This window comes from Semicossyphus pulcher, unplaced genomic scaffold, assembly GCF_022749685.1.
Source record: "Semicossyphus pulcher isolate SPU_LCO1_2020_fin unplaced genomic scaffold, fSemPul1.0.p SCAF_11, whole genome shotgun sequence".
In the NCBI taxonomy this organism is placed as follows: domain Eukaryota; kingdom Metazoa; phylum Chordata; class Actinopteri; order Labriformes; family Labridae; genus Semicossyphus; species Semicossyphus pulcher.
The window spans coordinates 12,622,920-12,649,695 of record NW_027211615.1 but is presented as its reverse complement, the minus strand read 5'-3'; the positions used below and the strand labels follow the sequence as shown (position 1 = coordinate 12,649,695).

Genomic DNA, 26,776 nt, shown 5'->3' with positions numbered 1-26,776 from the left:
TTGTGTTACCTCATTCAGATTTCATACATTTGAACCATTAACTCATCAGTGTTCAGGCCATTTAACTGTTACTTTTGCAAAAACACACTTCTCCTTCCCTCAATTTATCAGAACAGTGCTTTATTTAGCGGTAAAGAACAAAACATAAAAACACTTTAAACATTCATTCTTGCTTTCATACAGAAAAGAGTCATCCTTCTCAAAACTGAAGCGATGGATAAAAGAACAATGGGACCAATTATTAACTTTTATATTATTATTAACACAACATTAACTGTTCCCAGAAGACGGGGATCAACATACCACCTCATCATGATCGAATGCAGCGCGCCCCTCGTGTCCGACTAGCGGAGGGTCCGAGTCTTGCTGCCTCATGTGATGGTAAATTAAACAGCTAGCCACACTACTGCTCCTCCTCCTGACCTCTCTGTGCGTCATTATTGCCCCGATCTGGATCTTTGAGACGGATGATGCGGATGATTTTACTCACTGGAAGAGATCTGGGAAAGAAAAAAAGAGAAGCAACAAAGTTTAAAACATGACGGTGCCTTTGAGACGACGTGACTAGTGCCGTGTCCCAGGGAGACGAAGCAGCATGCTAAAATCACATGGCCTTTACTCCTCATCATAGCTCATTTATTAAGACAATACACAGAAGTTCATACAATATGTCACACGTGGGTGGTCTAACCGCTCTCACATACAAACAAAGAGAGATTGTATCAGTGATTACCCCATGCTCTGTGGGGTGAGGAAAATGAACTGTCTGTAGCGCTGACCAGCAGCCACCTTCAGCAGCATGTCCATCGATATCCTCCTGTTCACCATGTCCTAATTAAACAAAACATTCACGTTATATTAACACATTGAGACGATGTGAGAGATGTCTCACAACTTCCCCTCTTATGCGTACATCATCTAAGCTTACAACTAAGAAAGCATGCATGCATATTAAAACCTGCAACATTGATAAAAACTGGCTCGTTACCATGTAAACATCAAACTCGTCAAGGCAGCGGAAAGGCGCCTCTGTGATGGCCCACAGAGAGAGGACAAAGCAAACAGTAGAGAAGGAGCGCTCGCCTCCGGAGAGGGTCCGCATGTCGCTCAGGTCAGCCTTGTTTCCCTGACCAGGCTGGACCTGCAGACGAGGGGATGACAAGTCAGATCGTACAAACATCTTTGGTTTGGCTTGATACTTGGATAAAAAGCTGTAGCAGACAAGTCTCATGTTTTTATTAGTATAGGACAGTAACAAGGCTAAAGGCTGTTTGATGAATCAAACGTACCGAGATGGAGAGGGTTTCATTCTTGTGGTTAAAGGTCATACTCCCAGTGTAGCCTCTCTGGGCCAGCATGCTGTCAAAGTAGTATTTACAGCGGGCCGAGAGGAACCTAAAACACCAAGTGATGCAGAGAAAAGGGTTAAATTTGGACATGGAAAACAGCAAGAAGGAGCGATAACCATTAGCTTGAAGAGAAATAGATTTGGAGTTCACATTATATTTAGAAATTTGAGTGTAAAAGCCATTTTAAAACTTGCCTCCTGAGGTCGGTGTAAACCTGGAGTCTGCGGTTCATAACACTGTCCAGGCTTTTGATGAAGCTGTTGAATTGTTTCATCTGCTGAGCCATCTTGTTGTAGTTCTCCAGAGCTTCCTTATATTGCCTGGACGTGGGAAATGTAGCGACATTTCATAATAGTGAGTGAAGTAAATGTTCGTGCCTATGTGATATAATTATTTTGACATTCTCATCTCACAAGGGTGTGCGTACCTTACAACCTCCTCACGGTCGCCCTGTTGTTCCTGCTGGGTGGTTATCTTAACCTTGAGACGGCTGATCTCAGTGTCCAGACTCCTGGGTGTCCGTCGTACCTCCAGACGCTCTGGACAGATTTCTGTCGCCTTGGCAACAGATGTCTGAAGAGTAGGGTGAAATTTTAATCAGCCATGAACCCACATAATGAACACGTCTGTCTCCAGTTGCCCCGTGTATCTGTGTGACAGACCTGAAGTTCCTGCTCCTTGCTTGCCAGGTTTGCCTCGAGCGTCTGTATGTTGCCGAGATGGCCGCTGCGTTTCTCGTCATAATGTTTTTTGTGATGTTTGCACTTCATCACCTCCTGATCGGTCTTATTTAGTTCCTCCTGCAGTGGTTCAAAAAGACAAATACACAAAGAGTTATCACATGAACTAAGCTAATAGCTATGCATCCACTACACTACTAGCAAGTATTTCATACAACTTAGTGTCCAAAAATCCGAACTATCACTTCCAGAATTGAATCGAATCGTGAGATTTTGAAAGGTTCACACCCCTAGTTTTTACCTTCACTGAGTCGGCCTCCTCAGCGATCGTGCTGATCTGCTCTTTGTGCTGCTTGTGCTCCTGTTCGGCCTTCTCGTAGGAGGCCTTGAGCTCGGCCATCTGAGTCCGCGCCTCTTCGTACTCGGCACGCTTGGACGAGATCTTAGTCACGATCTCCTGAAGGTCTTCCTCCTGAAGTAGAGTGGAGACAGCAGCGATTCACACGGAGCACAAAATTGCACAAAATAATACGGACTTAAATGTGAGTTCTTAGATCCATTGTGGTTGTCCTTGTCCTTTTTAATCAAATTCAAAAGTTTCTTTTTAATGTGCATCTACTTATAAAAAGACATCTAATTGTTGTTCTGTGTTGGGTACAAACCAGGGGCCTGAGGTCCTCTGACTGAGGCTCTTCCACATTTTTTAGGTCCGTCAGCTCCAGCCGCAGTTTTGTGGCTTTGTCCTAGAACAAAACACACATCCTTCATGAGCAACTAGAACACTAGAAATACATTTTTGATCTACCAGAATTATTCATTTCTTTTTCCAATACTAAAATTCATCAATGCTGAAAATTCAGAAGAAACTCCTGAAACTGTGCCGTCAGTGAGCGAGCCAAGCAGTACGAGTTGTGTGAGTCACTGACGAACTACCACACATACATTTAAAGACCTTGGTTGCAATACTGTGCTGATGTGTTTAAAATAAGACAGCAAAGAAGTATCAAACACAGCGGAGCATCCTGTGTCCTCTCACCCCTAAGCAAACATCACCAGTATAGTCCCAGTGAATGCCTGTTCAATAATGTGAGAGGTTAAAATGTTACATTGGTCATCTTCTGCTCGATGTGGGTTCTTCTCAGCAGCCCCTCGTTCTGTTTGATGTCTTCGTCCAACTTTCTCATCTGTTGCTGGAAGCGGTTTGCCTGACCCTTCTGGTTCTCCATCTCCCTCTGCAAGTGTCTGCAAGAGAAACGAGAGGAAACAAGAAAGGAAACAACTGAGTGAAGCTGACAGAGAGGGTGTTTAGTTAGAAGGAGCACAGCTTACAGCCATACACTGATTCATGTACAATGTTTATATCTTAACAATCTCGGATCCCATCAGCTATAGTCTGATGACGATGTAGCCTCTGGGCACAACGCTGTACATTACGGTGAACATAACGGTGGTTAGCGATAAACGACTTCCTTTTCCTCGTGCTGCATTGTTTACAGTTTTTCTTGTGATTTACTTTAATTAACGAGTCTTACCTTTGCGGAAATTATGACATGATGATGCAGATTAGTAAAAATGAAGCTTTGTCAGGTCTGTCCTCAAGAGGAAAAGAAAACTACTTTTAAAACGCTCGTTTGTTGAACGGAGGTCGGATCGATCATTTCTGATGCATTCGAGGAAGTCGGGAAATCTGAACACCGAACAGCTTTCGTGACACAGCGTCAGTTTAATTTATCTCAAGTTGAATTTTAGATCTAGAACACATAGTTAACTGTTAGCATGCAGATGTCTGTTTATAGAGATTAATAAGAAGCTACATCAAAGTCAGATAGCCGCTGATGGGAGACGGGATAACATTACCACACTGAGTGTTTTTCCTGCATACACCGCAGCCTGCTGATTCGTTTCTGGTCAATATTACTCGGACTACAAGCGTGCTACAAACAGAAACCAGAACACTTGCCATCCCGGAAATCCGCGTCCCTGCTGACAGATTCTACATTTATATGTAGAATCTGTAAATAGAGATGAATATCTTAATAATTATAACTAAACAAATCAGTCATCTTAAAGTTACAACAATATCCATCGTGACCGTCAGCAACACAAAGAGACACCACAAGTACACTTCTGAAACCTTTGAGTTCTTAACTCAACCAGTTTGTAAGGTAGACTAAGCCTCCACACATCCACACATAGACTCACCTGATCTCCTCCTCAACATCTCCGGAGAGGTAATTGGCTCTGGTCTGCTCGGCAGTGTAAATGCGATTAGTGAAGATCTGATCTCCATCCTTAGAGAAGGCCTGCGAACAGTTCTGAGGAGGGTTTTTGCTGAGCATCACTCTCCGAGCATCTGTGCGGTTCTACACAAGATGAAAGACAAAAGTTATGTTAATGCACAAAGTGCTGTTGTTGACAAGTTGTGAGGCAGCGTCCATGAGACATCATACATGTAAGACAAATTGAAGTAGCCTCTTCAGTTAGATGCCAACATGTCCACTGTTACCGATTGTTACCTTAATGAGTAGGATGCTCTCTATACCCCTCTGATCGATCAGGCAGTTCGCCACAACGGGGTCCTCAATTTCCAGAGCTTGAAGCACGGAGGGGTATTCAGGGTGATTCACGGCCCTGACACAAAGACAAGACCAACCAAGAGCGTTACTGATTAAAGACAAATCAATACTACTGATTCAAAGTGTTCAGACATTTATTAACCCTTACAGAAATGTATTAGATTCACATCTTAGAATCTCTACTCAAACTCTACTGCAGTTTGCTTGAGATCTGTAATTAACTCGACATCACTGTAAATGAGGGTTGTCCCAAAATGATCTCTTGTATAACTAATAATAAATAAAGGTTGATAGATTGATTGAATGTTTTAGTAACAAGTTGTCAAAGAGCCAAAGCAGACAAAGTAACATTAATTGTCTTCACATGTCCTCACCTCCTTCTTGTGTCGTGGACAGTTGGGAGAAAAGTGCTGGTGATGATGGCGGGTCTACGGCCAGATGGGAACACTCTGGCCATGAGGCCCTGCAGCACCTTCTCGTCCTCGTGGTTATCACAAGTGAAGGCCTGCAGCTGGCCTTTAAGACAAACTTCTACAGCCAGGGCCAGCTCCGGGTCCTTCAGGCTGATGAGGAAACCTGCAGACGGGAAGGCAAGGCAACATTTACTTTAACTTTGGGAGTGTCATCGCTCTCATCATGACGTATTTTGTGATTTATCAACATTTCAACGACTGGGCATCAAGTCTTACCCATTGGTCCTCGGGGTTTGTGCCGGAACTGGCCCCTTTTGTGAGCTTCCTGGATAGCGCTGAGGAGCGCGGGCATGTGCTCTCCGAAACGCCTCAGACGATTGGACCGGCTGCTCTCCATAGTCTGCAGGTTCCTTCTGTTGGCTTCAATGGACCTCTGGAGAACTTCGTGCTCTTTCCTGAGGATAGAGGCAATCAATCAATCAATCAATCAATCAAATTTTATTTGTATAGCGCCAAATCATAACCAGGGTTATCTCGAGACACTTTACAGAAAGAGCAGGTCTAGACCGACTCTTTGTTAAGTTAAAGAGAGGCCCAACATGAATCACCATGAGTAGCACTTAGCAATTCGGCACATTGGCAGAAAAACTTCCTTTTAACAGGCAGAAACCTCGAGCAGAACCAGACTCATGTTGAACAGCCATCTGCCTCGACTGGATGGGCCGAAAGTGGGATAGAAGGAGATGCAGGATAGAGACAGGCAAAGAGAGCAACAACAACATATGTTCTTGTTACCACAACAACATATGTCCTTGTTACCTGAACAACAACAGACACATACTTATGGTTACAATGCCAATAATAGTGGTACACTAGGGTGAAGATTGGCTAAATAAATAAATAAATAAATAAATTAGCGAGATAAGCAGAGTAATGATAAAGGCTGAGGTAATCGTAATTGTAACAGTTGAAGTCAACAGGTCTACTATCAGCATTAGCAGCAACAATAATGATACTATGGGGAAGGCTGATGTTAGTAGTTGTTGCAGTTGAGCAGGTCCACAGCAGCAGGTGGTCTGCAGCAACGATCCTCAGGAACCTTCAAGACAAGGGAGCACAAGAACTCCCGGGAAGATATGTGGTTAGTAAAGACTGATGCTTTTATTATATTAGAGGCTGTTTCAGTTATGCCTCCTTCAGACCAATCAATCTTACTGGCTTTATCGAGCGTTTGGCATAGAGATCATATTTATAAATAAAGGCTCATTTCCATTTTTTATTTTGGGCTGGTCCACCCAATTCTGAGAAAAGTTTTAGAAGGGATAACATCAATCAAGATGAAAGAATTACGTGCCGTATGTTCCTGTGGTGTGAGGTATGTTAAGAGTGATTCTGCTTCCCCCGATCTGCTCGGAAGGCCGTCATGGCCGCAACGATTACAGATCGTAAACATTAAACATTTACAATCCGTTATCCTGTTGTGTGGGGGGAACCCCGATGACAGCCGAGCACGCAGACTGTGGATTGTCACCTGGAATGAAACAATAGCCAGTGGGTATTTCCCTACCTCATTCTTCCTTGTTCCTCCTTGGCACGACCACAGGCGTGTTCATACTGGTCAATCTGCTGGCCCAGAGTGGAGATGTGGTGCGTGTGGTTCTCCAGCTCGGCCTGTATCTGCTCCATACGGTCCATCCTGGCCTGGCTCTCTGCTCCTGTTGTCTGACTGATACTACAGGGATAAAAAAAAAGTGTACAACAAATTTAAAAGAAGTACTCAAAGACAAAAATAAATGTTTCAGCTTGTGCGCGACATATTCAACGTGAAAACAGGATGAGGACTGTACCTCAGCTTGAGATCATTTAACCTCGTGGACAGCTGGACTTTGTCCTTTTCCAGGTCCCTCAGGTTAGCCCTGCATCTGTGGACGGTGATCTAGCTCAATACGAAAATGAAGGTAAGAACCACTGGTCAGTGTCGCCTTACAGGACAAGCATCACAATTATAACAGAAGAGGAACCAGGAAGTTAAGATATGCGGCTTGTTACTGGGGTAGACAATAGGCTTCAATTAAAAATGTATCAAGCTAACAAGGTCACCTGGGCCTTATTACACACAAAAAAGAAATAAATAATTACCATTAAAATAAATCATATAAACATTGTTATTCTTCTTTTATGTTTGTAATTGGTAATTGTCTGAGAGACCTGATTACCCTGGCTACTATGGACACAATTCAGCACTGTAAACACGGCCTCATGTCAGCGAGGTCACCTCCATCCATTCTCTTCTTTACAATTTAAAAGTACTTAAGCCATTAATGTGACTACTGCATTGTTTGAACCCTGACCTCGCTGGACTTGAGACAGGTGTTTTGTCTCTGGACCTCGGCCTTCAGCTCAGCACTTTTGGGCTGCAGCTCCTGGACCTGCTGGGTGATCCCCTCCAACCGTTCCTGGATCTGCCTGTGCTTCTCCTCAGCCTCCATCACCTTTTTCTGTATTATAACATAAAAACAGATCAGAGAAGCGCAGGGGTACGTAGACTTCAGCAGTTTAGACTTTTGATGAATACAATCAACCCCCCTCATGCTTTAATCAGGGATGCAAACAGGTAAGGGGTAAAAAAGGTGAGAACATTGTGTGGATAGAGAAAAGCTGCAATAACTAGGGGGGTCCGGGGAGCATGCTCCTCTGTGAGAAAAATGTGAAAGATTTTGTGTTACAAGCTCATTTCTAGTTACTTTGAAGTACATTTGCATCTGCCAAACTAATTCTAACAGCCATTATGGGGTAAAACAACCCTACATCAAGCACACACAGCAGGAGTCAATAGATGTGGACAACAACTCTGCAAAGTGTGCAACCGCACAAGGCCTCGCACAGGGTCCACAGCAACACTTCAAAAGTAGCAAAATTCCTCAGGAAAACCGCGGCCTGGCAATCCCATGACGTGATATGAAACTGATTGATCATGAAGCTTGATGCCCCTCTGCAGCTGTGTTTATAAGTGAAATATATGAACTACACAGCATATGGACATATGGCAGCATATGGAGACGTAGCTTACACTTCTGCGCACGGAAATACGGACAGATCGTGACGGTATTGAGCCAGGAGACACACACACAGATTTGTGTCATATCTGCTCCTCTCCTAACATCTGTCTCCTCCCCGCGCAGCATGACACTGTGCGTGGATCACCTCTGGCTCATCTCATTCAAAGCATGTGGAGATGTAATACGGGACAGATCACGACCCTATTGAGTGTGGGGCAGAGCATGAGAAACACACAGATCGGTGTCCTCACTGCACTGCATGATTATAAACCGCTCATTGCTGGATGACATTATTATAGATTCTGATAAACTGCTCATTGATCACACTCTGGATCATCTCTCTCTGACCCACGCTGTCTCTCCCTCTCGTCAGTTCGGGATTGTCCTGCATTACAGACTTTAATGCAGTCTCCTTACAGAATAAATACAGACACGATCTGTCTGTGTTCCCGAGCGTGTGACCGTGATTTATGCGCATGCATGTCAATGAGCACCTCAAATGGTCCTGGCTATTCCGTGGCAATTCTGTAACCAATACTGAATCTAACCCGATCAACCCGGCCGGATCGACACGAATCTCGTAGGTGACCTTTTTTGATCTCAAAACGAAAGGTGAGGAGTTTGCATCCCTGTTTAATGTGTTCAAACTTTTGGTTCTATGGCGAACATCACAGAAGTATCTTACCTTCCATTCTTCCACTCTCCCATCATATTTCTCCGTATCACGTCTGCCTGACTGCAGCTTCTCCTTCATTGGCTCCGACTCCTTTTCCAATTCAGCCACCTGTGATATTTAAGTCACAGTCAATATTTAGATAAGCCCTCCAGTATTCACAGAACTATTCCAGTTTCATTGTGACATGTGGGTGGATGAAGAGGAGAAAATGGTCTCACCAAAGCCCACGCCATTTGCTTTCGCAACTCCTCCAGCTTGCTGTGCATTTCGTCCAGTGAAGACAGGCTCTTGTAACGTTCCTCTTTCTCCAGGAACTTCCGCTTCAAGTCTTTCAAGCACTGTAACGGTCATACATTAAACATATATACTCATATAGAACAAATACTATGTTCATCAGACAGACTTTGAAGGTATGAATTTATTGTTTTGCAGAAAGCAGCTTCCTGGCCGATCCAAAACAAACACATTGTAACACTGTTTTCACATCATCATTTTACACAATGTTATGGTAAAATATAGATTCATATAAACATGAAAAGCACATAAATTCTTACCTCGCTATGTTGCTGAACTTTCTCCTCCGTGACATGCTTAGTAGTTTTGATGTAGACAAAGTCCTCTCTCATCTGCTCCAGTTGGGTGGCTTTCATAAAAAACTGCAAGAGGAAAAGAAAATCAGCCCAATTGAAACACACAAAAACACATCAATGCTTCTCTTCTACAGTATGCAGTCACATATAATTACCTTGTATTTATCTCCCTCTCCTCTGGAGTGTAAGAAGTACTTGCTCATCTCTTGAGTGAGAACAGACACAGGATTGTTGACCTGTGGAAGAAAACAAGTGAATAAAGACTTTTGTTAGGATTGTTGTCACAAAGTTTAAACATCCTTTTAGTTGATAGTATTTTGCACAGCTCATACCTGTATGTTAAAATTGTCCAGGATTGACAGGAGCTCTTCCTTTTTGTTTGACACAAGTTGACCTATAAGAAGTGAAAAAATATGTTTATGAGTCTTTAATGCTCAGAGAATTATTCTAACAGCTACAGCTAGCATCGCTAAACTTTGTATTATTGTCCTTTAAATGTTTTTCTTTGTTGGCTCCCATGAATAGGGACACAATTTAATTATATGTTTACTATAATACTATATGTAGGCCTATATAGGTTTACTGTAAATTCTCACATTTTAAATCCCTGAATAATCAACTGCTTGTCATTTTAATGCCAAAGTTACTTTAAGGCTCCTGTGAGGAACTTTTGGTTTGTGTTGATTTTGGCGCCCCCTGTGGACAAAGCAGCGCCTCTCATCTTTTTGCTGATTTTGTCCTGTACATGCTTAAGTGGTGGTTTTTAACAAAAAATTAATCTCTAAAATCTAGTCATTGAAAATGTAAACAAAGGCAGCGTGCAGTTAATTGCTTCGTCTGACACCTACCCCCCCGCCAGCAGTTTCAGGCATTAAAAATAACCATATAGAAATAATCAATCTTTTCGCTGATGGTCTGGTTTGCTTTTGTAGGTCATATGGAATAATGAGAATGAATTTCAGTCTGTTTCATAACCAGCAAAAAAACTCCTCACAGGAGCTTTAATGACTCATCCCTTACAAAAAATGTTCAGATGATTTACTGTTTCAACAATTGGTCCAATGACCATATTTGTTCCAATGCTTTGTGCTTATTTTTGCTCTTAAGTTAATATAATTCTTATTAAGGATTTAAAGTCATTAACATTTGAATTTACTACTTTAATGATATAATATCCTAGATTTTTTAGGTTGCAGCAATCTTATCAAAATACTTGAAAAACAAACCAAAAAGAAGTTATACAATTCTATATATAACATATATTTCTTCACAGTCTTCACCTGAGCTGGCTCTCAGTTTATACGTTCTTAACCCTTCACGTGTTATTCTCAGGTCGACAATGATGGCCTGACCGTACACCTCAGGTTTGTAAGCATCCCTTCCTATGTTACGCAGGGTGATCGACACATCCGCTGAGCTGAGGAAACAAAAGTAGGACACATTAATTGTGAGTCAAAGAAAGCACTTTAAAGTTAAAGTTACCGTCATATGTGACGGAGAGTTAGTTTGTTATTAATGCTATCTCATTTCAAAGTCCTTGTACGCAAAGGCATCTTATTAAAAGATCTGCTTTTTAAAGTGTCGAGCAGAGGAGAGGAGCCATATGAGGTGAGGTATAAAGAATTTCTGCCTAAACTAACAGACCTGTCTCAGAGAGAGTATGACGAAACACGATTTCATGATGTGGTGCAAGGCTTACCTTTCTCCTTGCTTCACAAAACCCTTGAGGGATAATCCTCTGTTTGTGGCCTGTGCATTCCCGCCTAAGGCAACTATGAGAGCTGTCAGAACGGCACTTTTTCCACCTGTCACACAAGTAGTTTGCACAGAAAAAAATATTTAGAATAATATTTAGAATAAAAAAAACACATGGAGGACCAGAATCACACTGTCCGTCATGACTTTAGTGTTCATTTTTTCAGTGCTCATCTCACATAATGTTGTTAACATGGGTTTGAGATAAAGTGAGACATTGTTTCATTGCAAATTTAAGATAGTAAAACATTAAACAATCGTTTAATGCTACAGCAAAATTATGTGTTAGGCCTGGTAAATATATCAGACCCTGGGGTAGGTGACACAAAAGCTTCTATATGGTAATGGCCGTCTGTCCCCTTTGAATTCTGTTGTTAAAATGTGTTTATAATCGATCTAAAGTAGAGAAAAACTTTGCACATCTGTTTCATAGGACAGGAAAAAAACTGTCAACATTGAAAGTAAACTCCAGCACACTGTACACACTGTTGGTATGTTATACATCGAGATGGTGCTGACATCTGGTTGTAGAATAACTACATTCAATCCTGTCGAGACGCAGTGTCAGTAAAAATATTGGGATTTAGTCTAGTCATAAGATATTAACAGAATGGTTTAAGCCCAAGATAGAAATATGGCAAGAAAACCAGTCTTGGACATGAGGATCCCTATGATCACTTTGACCTCCTATATAACAGGGCAGGTTGCACCAGTTGTCATAGTTTCTAGTTTGGTTTCTGAAATGTCTTCAAGATATCTGAATACTTCAGTAATCATCTTATCTGAAATACATCATACAGCAAACACTTACTTCCATTGTTGCCGACCACAAAGTTGACATTGGAGCCAAAAGTGAACGGTCCGAGAAGAGAGTGGCACATGAAGTTCTTGAGAGTGATGCTCTCCACAATCCCTGCATCGCTCACCACCTCACCAGCACTTAGCATCTAAACACAAGTTAATCAGTCACTTCTCTCATAACATGTGACAATTATGTAACTATTTATAACATTCACAGAGAATCAGTCAGGGCAACAGAAGTTAAATGTTTTCGATTGAAATTGCCAATATTTTATCTAAAGAAACAATATTTATGGTTAACAAGGTACAAACCTCTCTACTCAGTAGAGGATCTTCCTCATCACTGTGATGAACATCCTCCTCAGGTCTCGCCAGTTTGTGGGGTTTGTCACTGACGGAGCTGCTCTTCCTTTTAGACATCTTTCGCACCTAAACTTCTCTTACAGAGAAAGGAAACTGAAAGTAAACACACAGGGCTGTTCGTAGCCTAAAGCCGGGCAGTTCGCCGGGTTGTTAGTTTCCATGGGTTTGCTATTTTTTCTCTCAGCAACAGACTTTAAGAGCACTGGCCGCAGATAAAACTAAAACAGTCAAAACAGTAACGTAAGGAAGTTACATCAGGTTAGCCATAACTAGCTTAGCTAGCTAACTTACGCTGCGTGCTAAACAGAACGTCAACAACTATGTAGCCGCACAGCAGTTTGGTATGCTGCCTTAAGCTTTGCTTCAGTAGGAGAAATTGCAAGAGCTGGTAATGTATTTTATATAGTGACCACTTACCTGCAGTAGTTTGTCACACAATCACAACACAGCTGACGTACAGGACCACCAGACCACTCGTCGAATTCGCGCCCTGTACTCCCCTCAAATCTCGCGTGGATATGCGAGACTGTCATTTCAGAATACAAAGACTACTGAAAGAATCATCAGATTTGTCTGTACATAGCTTTAGCCTTAATGAAAATCCTCTGTGGAAAACACAATTTAGATCGAATAAAGGATATTTGATTGAGATCAATGAATTTGCATGCTTTTAAAAGTTTAACGTCTATTTGCTAATATTGCACAGCAAAGCCAGGTACTGTCATTTCCAACTTGCATACCAGTGCCAGAAACTTGTTAGTTAATGTGCAAGGCCTACTTTTTACTGGCTTAATACAAATCAACATTAATATAACACAAATATCAGACTACAGACAATGTTGGGTGTCCTCATTAAAGGGCCTTAAACTATAGGCCCACACATTGGCCCCTGTGTTGTTGCCTGGTCTGTATAGTTAAAGTCAAGGTGAAATGAAAAATGTAATTTTAATCCTTTTAGATCACATCCTCGGTAATATTTAATATCTTTCCTTCCCAGAATCTTTTGGACAACATTTAACAGAAAAAAAACCTATCCATAGTCCATTGAAAGTGCAGTCATATGTTCAAGGCAGACACTTGACACTGCAGCAGAGCAACTTACTGCTAACAGGGGACAATATCCACTACATATTACTCTGTATTAATAGTGAATTTAAGTACATATATTAACAGTTAATTTGGAGTATCTTAGATTATATTGACAGAATAAGAACTGTTGTATAGCTAAAATCAATGTTCATACCGCTGAGAAATATGAAACATTCTACAATAAGTACATAATATATAAAGAACCACGATTAAAGTAATGACAACTAAGATGAAAATATTTTATTACATTCAACTTTTGATAAAATAAACTCGGACACCAGCTTACTTCCTAATGACTTTGTTTTCACGCAGTTCTTCACACTAAATAGCAGTTTCAAAACAGCTACAGTACACTTTCAGCCCCCAGAAAGTCTCCCAAGGCCAGGAACCGATTCAGTTTGAACTCAAAGTCAATTGGACGTTCACTCGGCGGCCTGTAGTTCCCCCTCATTGTTGAGCTCAAGTAGGGAATGAGCGCACAGTTCTCTTCAAACAAGGCCAGTTTCTTTTTGTACTTCTGGCGGGTGTAGTCTGTGCTCTTGGGGTTGAAAGCTGTAAAAATATGAGATTTCTTTGAGAATTTTACTAATCCAACATTAGCACTTCACATCCTAATAATCAAGTTTTAGCAATTCCACATCTGGCTTACCTTTCAGATAGAAGGCCACATATTGGAGGGCTGATCTTTGTATACTGATGAAAGGATACTTTGGTTTGAGACAGCCAACAGCCGTCATGGCCTTGATGACTGCAACTGCCACACCCTAAAAAGCAAGGGCCAAACAGACCCCACAAACATACACATATAGAATTTTGAGGTTATAAATTATTCACAGACAGCATTATTACAGAATACTATGAGATTTTTCAGTCAGTGTCTGACCTGTTCCAGGTAGCCCAATGTGGGAAGGGCGGTGAGAGGTACAGGCTCACAAAGAGGAGGGACTTTACTGGGCAGCTTCTGATCCCAGTAGGTTTCAGGAATCCTTCAAAGGTAATACATCAACAACACCAACCTTTAGATTAATACTTATCATGGCCAACATTGTTTTACAGTCTTTATTAAAAGCCGTAGGACAAAAATATTTTATACGCACAACTGAATTAACTGAAAGAAACATAACTAACTCAAACACATCTGTGAAATATACAAAGAGAAAGTGCTGCACCTTAAGAACTTGTCCTGTTTCTGCTTTGTCTCAAAAATGTAGATCCGTTCTCTGTATTCAACAACATATTCCATCTTTCCCCGAATCAGGGCTTCATACCTCATGGAGAAATAAATACATATCAAAAAAATTTCAGGGATCATTAGAGTGGGTAAAATAACTTATAATTATTTTAAATAAAAAAATCTATGAAATAATTTATAAACTAGTGCTAGTCATATATGCAAACAAACACTGACATATTTGAAAATACACTTTTGCACTTGACAAGAGTTTGATTTGTTTCTTTTAAAATAATCCAAAAAGTAACTGTTTGGTTGGTTCACACAGGAACATATTAAAGACCCCCTCCAGTGAAAATCAAGTGTTTAACCTTGTAAACATCTCCATGTGGTGTTCTTCATGTGCTACCAGACATATCAGGGACAACATAAGCGGTCATCTCCATGGCTGGGCCTGTCTGCTTTTAAACTGCAGTGTACCAAGGACAGGCTGAAAAACACGTTTTCAGATTGGCAGGTTTGAGATGTCACAAACCTAAGGAGCCAATCCCGTTAATGGACGGGGTGACGCTATGCATATCATTATGTGTAACCTATGGCAACCACTTCAGCGATGTGCGAGCCAGCTGTAACCGTCATCCAAAAACACGCCTGACTACTAACGTTAACCTTAATACTACTAATTACTGCATTTCAAGCTAGCTAAGTTTCAATAAGTTGCCACTAAACGATTGCAGAGATGTGTTTTGTTTTTGCGAGGAGGGGTTGGAGGGTGCGCTGGATTTTAACAAGGTGATTACATTTATTATTTCAAGCAGAGCATTTTATATGTCTTTAAACATGACTGGAGCTGGTCTTGCATTGCTAAGGAGTCCCTTCCCACTGGCTTATTAGATGTCTTAAACAGACAGACAGACATCATGTCTAAGACATGCCTAGTCATGGATGTGTGAGCATTAGAGTTGGAACTTGAGTAGAACATACAGTGAGAGTAAAATCTGAACTCGAAGATGAATATCTTACCTTTGCCTTCCATCCAGATAAGTGACCGGACAGAAGCCCTTCATCTCGGCCTGCTGTGGGAATCTGTTCTTCACCTGAATCTCAGTTAGCTTTCGTGGCAGCAGGTGGGGTTGTGGTAGAGTGTGTGGGCAGCCAGGAGTCACAAACTGATCTGGAGTGCTCAGGAACCGCTGTTGACGAGCACATGACATAATTTATTTGCATGTCAAATATGCTATTTAAAAAAATAATGAAACCCACTGGATGAGGAAAGAAATCAGGCAAGACGATTTGAAATGGCAAGAAGAATCTGCTTGATTCGGCTTGGGCACCATTTTCATACCCATTTGTGCATTTGAGCATCTGTGTGTGTTTTAAAATTGCAGGTCCACTAGACTGACCTCTAAATGGTGTTTGCCACACATCTTGTAATAGTGCTCCCTGTACTCCGCCGCATGAGTTAAGGCTGCAATTTCTGAGCAGTCCACCAGGTGGCGATGTAGAGCCAGGCAGACAGGACAGTGCTGGCCAAACTCTCCAAGGTGCTGCTGCAGCTCCTTCAGTGTGATGCACAGTCTGTTGATGCAGGCTGCTTGCCCTGCACAATTAAAAATTTATTAAGTGGATTTTTCTGGTTATTTTAGTTTTATTCCTGTCGCTGCATTTGCACGTTTTGCAAACTGCTATGAAGGCTTAGGTTAAATGCATCTTTGGATTAAAGTTGTCAATGCATACAGTATTAGCCATGTTTTTATACCCCAGGCGTAAAAGGCTTTGTCAATGCAGAATTGGCTCTAGTACTTACTGCTGTGCATCCTCTCCAGGTAGCTGTTGATACACCTCATGCTGATGCTGACCTCCTTTATAATGCTGTTCCAGATCCACCATTGGCTTTTTAAAGCATCCAGCGGGATCCAGTTCTGATATTGTTGCTGGAAGTGTTGCCTCACAGGCTCAACCACCTGCTTGTAACAGGAGTTCTGAATGTGAAGGATCTCAGCGCTGTCATGCATCAGGTGAGGCCTGCAGTGGGAGGAAAGAGGGGGAATCAGAGACTTGAGTCCTGAAACATAAATGTTTATCAGTAGTTGCTATTGTTGTGTGTTCCCTGACTTGTTGGGCTTCATCTTGTCCAAGAGGCCTCTCTTCAGCACCTCAGCTGTGTCCAACTCCAGCTCGACTGCGATCATAGGGATGATGCTCCGAGACCTCATCAACTCTGCCTGCTTTAGTGTCTTTGGAAAGCCATCCAACACGTACCTGGAAACCCAAACAAATAAATATCGTCTTCAAAAACAGGAATAATAGAGTGCAGCGTGCAGCTTACCCTTTGGTGTTGCAGACCGAGCTCATGAGCGCCACCTCCAGACACTGGACGGCCAGTTCATCAGGCACAACGTGTCCCTGGGAGAGATGCTTTTTCATCTGGACAGCCAGATCAGAGTGCTCCTGAGTGTTAAGCACCGTGCGTATGACACCGCCGACGGACAGCCGAGCCACGCCATATTTCTTAGCAAACGTCTGTGCCACTAGAGAGAAAAAACAATCTTAGGGAAATAGACATCCTTAGGGAAGGTATATGAAAGAAAAAACACGTCAATCATTCTCCAGCTTTGTAGAGTCTTACCAGTTGTTTTTCCAGACTTGGGTGGCCCAAAAACAGCCACTTTAACAGGAAGGGGCAGGAAGGGCTTTGGCTGCCTGAGGTATTTCAAGGGGTTCAGCATAAATATGTTGCGGTTCTCCTTAGTTGCAAAGAAGTAGATAAACTGATGGAAGATTAGGGGATATGAGGTATTGAGCGGCCACAGCAGAGGCTGGATCAAGTCTGGCTCCTTGAATAGCTGCAGAAGGGGGATATTTATGTGTCATAAAAATGCACCAAGTGCAGAACAAAATAGACTGATGTATGAGTGTTTAATAACTTCTACAACTAATATTAATGACGAAAATCTTCCCACACATGCCTCAAGAAGAGGAAAGGGAAAAGAAGTAATTCCTACCTTTATTGGGTCCCAGCAGCCAAAGGCACTGTGCAGCTTGTACGAGGAGAGCAGCAGTTTATTTGCCAGGCTGTTTGAGATGGGTTGGCATTTTTGGAAGAGTGACTCCCTGTTGGTCAGCAGCGGCTGGATTTTCTGGAGCAGCTGATGCTGCACGATCCGGATCTTGCGAGATGCACTTACTGACACTTTGGGTATGTTTTGTTCGCGCAGGAGCTCCTGATTATAAAACAGCACAAAGCAGAATATTTGAGCATAACTAGGGTACAGCCTGGAAAATAAATATGGTAAGGGTTGTACAAGTGTAAATCCTCTGTTATACATGCAGCTTACATAACTCCCCTGACCTTCCCTGGAGTAAATATTTAATAAAAACCGAATATGTATGTCTGGCCCAGTAATTGTGCTATGTTTCTTTGTACCGTCACAGTAATGAGGTTCTTTTCATCCGTCTCAAAACGCTCTTCTATCTCGATCTCCAGCCTCTCTGATGCTGCCTCCTCAGTCTCCTCATTCTCAGTGTCTTCATTATCCTCTTCTAATGGAAACTCCTCCGCCAGCATGGCCTCTATCTCATCCTCTATGTTTCTTGCAGCTTCATCCTCCTCATTATCCTCTTTATCGCTGTGATACCTGAACTGATGTGTTTGGGGATCAGAGATAGGAGGGAGGTTAGGCAGTGATGGAAATAGGAGGTTATTGGTTATGACAAGTTTGCTTACCTTTGCTTCGGCTTCCTTAGCATCTTCCTCTGCCATGAGTTCAGCTCTTCTCTTGGCAATGTTCTCCTCCTGTACCAAAGAAAAAAAATCACATCATATTTCCACCTACAGTCTATAGTCACTGTAAAGCCAGATAGCATTTTTATTTACCCGAGTCTTTGCACGTAGATCACGAAGGAGGTTCAGCTGTGCAACACGCCGGTTGCGGCGCTCCCGCCATTTCTCCAGGTGTGTCGGTAACAGACGCTTCTGAACATCTGAGCTATCCGCCTCCATGATAACCACAACGTCAGGGAAAAGCTGTTGCTGCAGCATGTACTGCACCTCCTCAGGATTGTGTGGGAAGCCCTCCAAAATAAAACCTGTAGACCTACAAGGAGTAAGTTGGGTTAACAAATATCTTGTATTAACAGGTGTGAGCCAAATTACCTTAACACAAACATAGTGGCAAAGTATGTAAAAATGTGCATTGTGTTGGTCAGAACAGTGTAAAATATGTGTTTATATTTCAGTTTGTGAGCATTTTTAAGAAGCGATGAAAGTATACAGGGAGTGCGAGAGATTGGGGGATTTACTGCCTAAATTATTCATGAAAGTAACAGTTGGAAACTTTTGGAAATATACTTCTTTGTTTTCTTGCTGAGAATTAGACGAGAAGTTTGATACCTTAGTCTTGTGTCTGTATGGTAAATATGAAGTCACCGCCAGCTGTCAGCTAACTTAGCTTAGCACAAACACGTTAAGCTTTAGAGCAGCTGGTAAATTGTTTTTTCTTCAGACAAAGACAGGTTAGTCCATTCCTTATTCTAAGCGAGGCGTACCATAAAGTAAACACACAGGTTTTATAGGTGTATGAATCTTCTCTACTTACTGTTAGCAAGTTAGCAAACAAAAAATAACAATCTTTTTATTAGGGTAAAAAGAGGGGAAAGAAGGGTGTGTTTTTGAGAGTGTGTTTGTGTGTACAACTACATGTATGGCTCCTGTTTCCAGAATGGTTCGATGACGTTATCCAGGATCAGCGTAGGCAGAGGATCTCCATCAGACAGGTAATCTCTGATGGCCTGTTCTTCATCTGTCAGCACTGAGTCCTGCAATAGAATCACATATAAGCAAGAACACAGTAATTCAGCACCAAATTATACTAATTCATCACACTAATTCTGAAAGAGAAAGTTTAACACAGCTGACCTCTATGTCTTTCATGTTACCAGAGGTATCCTCCATCTCTGTTTCCTCCACCCCCTTTGCTTCCTTTATCAGAGGCTCCAAATCCTCATGAGACTCCTCTATAGAGTCCACCTCATCAGCAGAAGGTACCCGCGCCTTTGTTTTGGCCATGATGAGCATTTGGAGATGCTCCCTGAACTGAACATGGAAGAGGCCAAGCTGCTTAGCGAGCCACTCTCCATGAGTGGTCTTGCCTGACCCTCGGGTGCCGAGCAAAAGTATCCTCAGGGCAGGAGGCTTGAGTGGAAGAACATAAGGGATTTATTAGGTAATACTATTTTCCTTACTATGACTTTTTCTTCTGTCTGCTTGTACCTTGAGAGGCTCAGTCTGTGCAACAAAGTGTGCAGGGTTTAGAAGGAAGGAGTCCCTTGCTTCTAGGCTTGAGAAGTAGAAGATCTTCTCACGGTACTTGGCTGCGATTTCATCCGTACAGGGCCACAGGACGTTATGGTGTTTTAAGGCCACAGGGCAGAAATGATCTGTGTCGCCTAATAATCTCTTGGCCATTGAGTACCCCTGCTTTCAAAGGGAGGAAGGAGATGCTGTTAAACTATTGTTTGTACTATTTAAAGCAGTAAAGCAGACCTATCTCTTCATCATCATTTATTATCATTTTCTAAATTATAAACAGGATTATAAACCTAGTTAGGTCAAGACTTGTTTGTTTACTGACTTCGTCCTCCTCCTCTGCTGCATAGTTTTCATCGCTGCCTTCCTCGGCTCTCTCCAGCTCAGCTGAGGCCTCGATATCCTCTGTCTCCTCATCCAGGTCCAACCCTGACAGCTCCCACGATACATACTGTAAGGGTTCTGATGATCAAGCATATAAATAACCTTGGATTAGGAGTTCTTCCTTACGAACTGGATGTCACATTATTAGAGAAATCACATCAGTATTTTATATATTAGGGATAAAAAGTGTTAAATGTCCAACAAATGTTGCTTCATCACTTTGATGCGGCTTCTCGAAGTATTGTGGTGTGATGTGAACACTCACTCTCCATCTGAAGGACCATCTCTTGAAGCAGATTCTCGGGGCTTTTGTCGCTAATCTCAAGTGCTGAGTGGGCGACAATTAAAGTGGACTTCATTTGCTCCCATTCGGACATAAACTGTTGAAGTTGCAGTTTATAGTCATTCATCTCCGGGCTGTCTGGGTAACCCAACTCCCAATGATCAGGTGGTGCCACAGCTTGAGCAACGCAGATGGGGAAAAAGTTAGTTTCATGCTGCTTCTGCAATTTAAAAAATATGTGATGATAAACCTTTAAGTTATTTAAAACAGATCCATGCTGTAGAAATGAGTAAATCTGATCTAACAACAGCATAAAAATGTCTTACCTTCTTTTTCATCGATGTCGGGATGAGCAGGGCTGGTTGTTTCAGATTTATCAGGATTTTCTAAAAAGGAAGTTGATACTTTAAAACAATGCTGGTTTAATTCTACTGGATCAGGGACCTGCTGTTAATATTGGCTGCTTTACTGAGACAGCAGACAGTACCTTCTGTTTCTTCTTCGACAACCGTCGCTAGATTTGTTTGCAGTTCTGCAGGTGTGGCCTCTACCTCTGATTCTTGCTCCTTCTGGTTTCTGAAATGGAGAGAAATTACACTCAAGCTGTGTAAACAACCAGTTACAGACATAAACCCCCACAAAGTTGTCCATGGTCGTTGCACATTGCAAATGCACTCACAAGGCCTGTTTCTCCTTCTCAGCTTGTTTGAACAGCAACCCCTTCCTTACTGCTTCGTCCACACTGTCCTTGTTCTTCTCGTACAATCTCTTCAGAACTGATCAACACATTGATTAATGATTAAGTTACATTGACTTGACACAATATACACTCAACTCCATATAAAGGAAGTTGTGTGTCTCGTACCCTGATTCCCATCACTGTCTATGAGACAGAAGAGGATGTCGGGCAGGATTCCAGCCTCCTGTAACTCGTTCATTTGGGAGAAGTTCTTGGGAAAGTTGTCCAGCACCCAGCCAGTCCTGACTTCTGCACTACTGTCCGCCTCCTCAATCTGTAACATCAACACCATCGTACATCTCAATCTAAAGGTTAAGTTAAACTTTAGGTGATTCACTGTTAGGTTTAACGTTAAAAAAGGCAAACAATAATCCAGAATAGCTTTCATATACACCGATCAGCCATGAATAACATTGATTATCTTGCTACAATGGCACTTGACAGTGGGTGGGATATGTTAGGTAGCAAGTGAACATTTTATCCTCAAAGTAGATGTGTTGGAAGCAGGAAAAAAGGGCAAGCGCAAGGATTTGAGCGACTTTGACAAGGGCCAAATGGGGATTGCTAGAAGGCTGGGTCAGAGCATCTCCAAAACTGCAGCTCTTGTTGGGTGTTCCCAGTCTGCACTGGTCAGGACCTGCCAAAAGGAGTCCAAGGAAGGAAGACCAAGTACATTCCTTCATGGAAACAGTATTCCCTAACGGCAGTGGCCTCTTTCAGCAGGATAATGCGCGATGCCACTCTGCAAAAATAGCAGGAATAGTTTGAGGAACACAACGAGTTCAAGGTGTTGACTTGGCCTCCAAATTCCCCAGATCTCAATCCAGTCGAGCATCTGTGGGATGTGCTGGACAAGTCCGAACCATGGAGGCCCCTACTCTACAACTTCAGAGGTCTAGAGTCCGCGCTTCGACGGGTCAGGGCTGTTTTGGCGGCAAAAGGGGGACCTACACAATATCTGGCAGGTGGTCATAATGTTATGGGTGTACATATAAAGTACCATACCTCTTTTATACGTTTCCCGAGTACCTCAGCATACAAGCCGATTGGAAATGTGTCCATGTATTTGGCCTCTTCCAGTGCACTGAGCACCATGGCTTGTACTTCTGGATGATCCTCTGTCACTGACAACAACAGAAAATATTTGCACCCAAATAAAGTATAAACTGCCCAGTACATTACATAATCTCTCACACTGAGCTCTAAAAGTCAACAAGCAAAACAAAGCAAGACCTTTCAACCATGTGTTATATTTGAATGTCTTACCTTCTACAGATCTGGTGTCATCTGATGAAATAACATGTCAGAACATGAATTCACATTAATATTTTACACACAACAGTGTAAGACACATGTCTTAAAAGTACAACTAATTGTTAATACAATATATTCTGAAGGCCTGATTGAGCTATGATGGTGATGAACATCATCATCATCCACGAAGCTCAACTTGCCTGAATTCTGTCCGCCATCCTGCTCCATCTTCATCTTAATTTTCTCCATAGCAACCTTTGTTGTCTCCTCCTTGATTTCGTCTAGCCTCTCCTGCTCCACCTTGGCCCAAACCGGCTGCACCAACTCCTCCACATCAAGCAGCAATGCGTTGTAGTGCTCAGCTAGAAGCTTACACAGAGTGCTCTTCCCTGCCTGTGGAGGTCCGATGATGGAAACTCTGCATGGAGGCCTGGGCATTGGAGGAAGTAGGTACGGTCGGGGGTTTGTGATGAACTTCTGGTAGGCCTCCTGAGAGGAGAGGATGTACAGTTTGTCCTGGAAGCTGCAGAGAGGTTGAAATGAGAGTTGGTTGATATTTTTAGCCAGTGCCGCTTGAAGCTTTTTGATAGATTCCTACACATGGCTAAGGCCTTCACAAGATGGCTCACCCCACACAGAAATCAGGCCTGCCAGGAATGACCTTGCCCTCCTTCAGAGCAACAGGGCAAGTTCGGCCCCAGCGGCTCCTTCTCCATCTAAAGCCGGGGGCCACTGGCCTGGAGGAAGACATGAGTCTCAGTAGGTCCTCCTGGAAAAAAGATGGACTTAGGATCAGAATAGCTTTCGCAAAACTTGGAGTGGATTTAGTGGAAAGGGGAACCAAAGCGACATTTATTCTTGCATCAGCATAAACTTGGTGTTTATAGCTGTTTGAAATAATCAGGGCAGACCGTGTCAATGTGCTCGGGCAGTTCCTCTTCATCAGTCGGGTAGAGGAGGACTGGAATGGAGACACGCTTTATTGCCATGGATCCAAGACGGGACATCACACACTAGAGACAAAACATTTAACAGACTGAAGTTGCCATACAAAATTCAAACATGCACATTTATGGTCAAACACATAGAATCGTACTGCTTATAATATTGTTTGTAATACTGTAGCACATATTTTCTGCTGAAGGCTAATTAATCCCAAGTGTTTTATACCGAGTGCAGCTCTTCAGGTGTCATGTTTCCATCCAGCTCCAACAGGTAGAGGGGGCTGTGGCTCGTCATGTAGTCCTGAAAAAATATGAATTAACTTAGGCTCTATAGAAATTCTAAAGCAATACAGTCAGTGCAAATAAATGTATCCCCTATAGGAAAAAAGTCTTTAGATCAGTGTGATAGTCTGTCTGCTAATCTGTCTGAAAAAATGAAACAATGACCGTTTCACTGGACAGTAATCTTTCTTTAATACATTTGAAACCCTGGCTCCCTTTAAATAGAAACATAAACCAAAAGCCAAGTTTTTAATAAGCTGAAATCCAACATTTTCAGTAAGAATATATCATATCATATATTTAGTTACCATTACAATATAAACATCCTGGTTGTTTTCTAAAAAAAGGTAAAATAAAGGCTCTAAATTCTGGCTCCTGAGAAAAATGAGCCTGATTGTCCAATCAGAGACATCTAAAATGTACCACGTGATTGCGCATAATCCTAAAACAAATATACTTTTTTATATTGTGTAAGACATCAATGTTTTCATTTCAAGTGATGAGCCAAACTAAAAGCTGCATATTGTATGGGGAATGACACGTTTATTAGTCAATCTCAAAGATATCAGTTGCGTTCTCTTTGGTGGCACCTTTGGCGATATATACGGTAATTGCGGGAGTAAATTTCCCAATTTAATCAATCCAAGTTACAGTTGTAACTCTTGATTTTCCTCGCTGACGGCCGCATTCGTTTTTAGACTGTTTGCCTTCATCTGAGCGTCAAATTTGTTTCTTTTTTTTTTGGATTTTCACTTATTTTTGAAGTAGGCTCAATCACCATTGTGTTACCTCATTCAGCGATAGATAGTTTCTTAACTCTTAAATCTTAAGAGTATATATTTAACGTGTCAGCCCTGGGTAACTCACCTCCAACGGTCTGAGCATGGTATCCTTGTACATCTGGATTCTAGAAAAGGCATTTGAGGGTAATTTATCTGGTGACCGAACCATCTGGTCAATGAATTCCTTTTGGAGTTCCTCTTCTCCAACCTGTAATAAAAAAAGGTTGTGATAACAAGGAATCGATGGACAATAAAGCTTTGTCAGAACTAAAAAAGTAAGAAGCAAATATAAGTAATGATATAATTATTTTCTACGAATCGTAATAGAATAACTCTAACATCAAGATGACTATATGTGTGAGCCATACTTGCTCCTCCTCATCCTCTTCTTCCTCATCCTTGCTCTCCTTCTTCTTGTTAAACACCTCCTCACGCTCCCACTGATCCCTGCCGTACAGCTGCCCTGTCTCTAGGTGCTGCTTCAGACCTGACAGCCTATCAACCAGGTCTTTGTCTGGACACTGGTTGAAGATGGAAATGTTAAGTTCAAAGAGGTTCGTATAAATATGATATATACAGTATATTGCTGCTTGATGTAATGCACAGCTGAAATAACCTTGATGTTGATGATGAAATCAGGAGACAGTTTGAGGTTTTTGATCAGCTTAATCTGCTCAGGAATCTTCATACACTCCTCTGACATGAACGGCAGGCAGCTCAACACATACCCTGTATTACAACACATGTATCATCAATAATGGTAATCAAAGTGGTCGGAATGATGTGCATTAAAAAGACGATTTACCATAGTGCTCCACGTCTGGTGAGTTAAGCCTTTCAAGAATCAGCTGGAGCATCAACTCTTCTGGTACACTTCTCCCCTCGGACAAGATACTCAAGTGCTGAAATGGTCAGAAAAAAACATTCAAAATATATTTATGGAAAACACATGACCTAAAAAAGAGAGAGTCTACCATGCTGTCCATTGACACCAAAAGTGATACTTACCTCTAAGCCTGGCTCTGTTTTATCTTTGATGTGTGTACCGAGCAGATCTGTATCTGAAATAATATTAAAGCTGATGAGAATAACTGAATTATATCAGGGGAAGAAAGGGGAAAAAAGACAAAAAATATAGCTGTTGTACTCACCATCAATTAAGATACACTTCCAGGACTCTGCAAGTGTTTTGGCCAAAGTGGATTTGCCAACACCCTGAAAAAAACAATGCACTAAATGACATAGAAGGTATTAGGCAAAGGAATTAACAGTATTTCTGTTCTGTGGGTTAAATGTGATGGATGGTGAAAGAAGTGTCCAGGATATTTGTGCATGGAATGGTGACTGAGATAATGTTACTTCATACCCTGTATATTGTTCAAAAAGAGAGACTTTTACATGTTTGATACTACTTTCTCTTTAACAGAATAGTGTCATGCTCCATGCATATTTTGCACAATGAACAGACAAACCCCATCATTCATTTGTTGTGTGTATGCTGAAGTGAAATTAGGAGGTAAAAACTTCGAACATTGTTGTTTTACGTAAAGTGGAAACATTTCTGGTTAATTTGTCTGTGTGTGTGTGTTTGTGTGTGTGTGTGTGTGTGTGTGTGTGTGTGTGTGTGTGTGTGTGTGTGTGTGTGTGTGTGTGTGTGTGTGTGTGTGTGTGTGTGTAAGAGTCAGTTACCGGTCTTCCAATTATAATGAAGCAGGTGGGTTTTGCAAGAAGACTCTCTCTCTCAGCGTCATCTTCTATTAAGTTGTCCACTAAATGGTCTAGATGAACGTAGTAATATCAGTGCATAGGGGAAATTAAAGGTCATAAACAAAACAGAGAAATACGTGAAGGCGACATAACTGTCATATTAAACATCATTTTACGTACCGTGGCCTTGAGACATTTTTAAACCCTTTTTTGACCCGTTTCAACTTTTGTCGTCGATGTTTACTAGCATGAACTAGCCTACATTACCTTGTCCTACGTATCCTAACGTTAAATGTGGTCACCATAGCAACTAACAAACTTAAGGGGGGAGGTGGGATCGTTTGCGTATTTATTTATTTATTTATTACGTGAACGTCATTTTCCGAGTTGTGTGTGTATTATCATTTATAAACAGTTATAAACAGCTATTGCCACTCTGATAGTGAAAGACAAATAAGGCAAATATGAGCACTAAAAGCGTTTATTATGAATCGACTTTCCATTCGGGCTTTTTGACTCTGCGACCCACCGTATCAGCTGACATGAGCTCGCTGACAGTCACATGACTAAA

General features: G+C 41.8%; 2 protein-coding genes across 3 annotated transcripts; both read right to left on the bottom strand.

Moving 5' to 3' along the window:
- Positions 1-99: 99 nt before the first annotated feature.
- LOC138583477 (structural maintenance of chromosomes protein 6) lies at positions 100-12,761 on the bottom strand. 2 transcript variants are annotated; one of them, XM_069655397.1, is made up of 27 exons: positions 12,680-12,761; positions 12,212-12,333; positions 11,910-12,045; positions 11,043-11,148; positions 10,624-10,760; positions 9,676-9,737; positions 9,499-9,579; positions 9,308-9,409; positions 8,972-9,091; positions 8,763-8,861; positions 7,370-7,516; positions 6,866-6,954; positions 6,586-6,750; positions 5,295-5,473; positions 4,980-5,181; positions 4,546-4,660; positions 4,232-4,392; positions 3,136-3,271; positions 2,692-2,772; positions 2,331-2,501; positions 2,012-2,149; positions 1,777-1,922; positions 1,544-1,669; positions 1,290-1,395; positions 989-1,141; positions 734-831; positions 100-500 (listed from the first exon to the last, which is right to left on the bottom strand). In XM_069655397.1, the coding sequence occupies exons 2-27, from the start codon at positions 12,317-12,319 to the stop codon at positions 404-406; spliced, it is 3,261 nt and encodes a 1,086-aa protein (XP_069511498.1). In that variant the 5' UTR covers positions 12,320-12,333; positions 12,680-12,761; the 3' UTR covers positions 100-403. The 2 variants fall into 2 exon arrangements, with proteins under 2 accessions (XP_069511498.1, XP_069511499.1); XM_069655398.1 differs by having other exon boundaries at positions 12,212-12,338; positions 12,680-12,712.
- Positions 12,762-13,694: 933 nt separating this feature from the next.
- ak9 (adenylate kinase 9) lies at positions 13,695-26,401 on the bottom strand. The gene is made up of 36 exons (XM_069657579.1): positions 26,386-26,401; positions 26,188-26,276; positions 25,650-25,713; positions 25,507-25,559; positions 25,304-25,400; positions 25,115-25,227; positions 24,867-25,019; positions 24,584-24,706; positions 23,661-23,735; positions 23,402-23,503; positions 23,120-23,259; positions 22,691-23,013; positions 22,242-22,360; positions 21,363-21,510; positions 21,177-21,273; positions 20,985-21,073; positions 20,824-20,883; positions 20,480-20,674; positions 20,156-20,292; positions 19,795-20,001; positions 19,441-19,716; positions 19,222-19,340; positions 18,400-18,619; positions 18,250-18,318; positions 17,950-18,165; positions 17,528-17,746; positions 17,152-17,368; positions 16,852-17,053; positions 16,638-16,784; positions 16,330-16,547; positions 15,926-16,122; positions 15,546-15,715; positions 14,521-14,619; positions 14,235-14,337; positions 14,001-14,115; positions 13,695-13,903 (listed from the first exon to the last, which is right to left on the bottom strand). Exons 1-36 carry the CDS (start codon positions 26,399-26,401, stop codon positions 13,695-13,697), a joined length of 5,196 nt encoding a protein of 1,731 aa, XP_069513680.1.
- Positions 26,402-26,776: the final 375 nt, after the last annotated feature.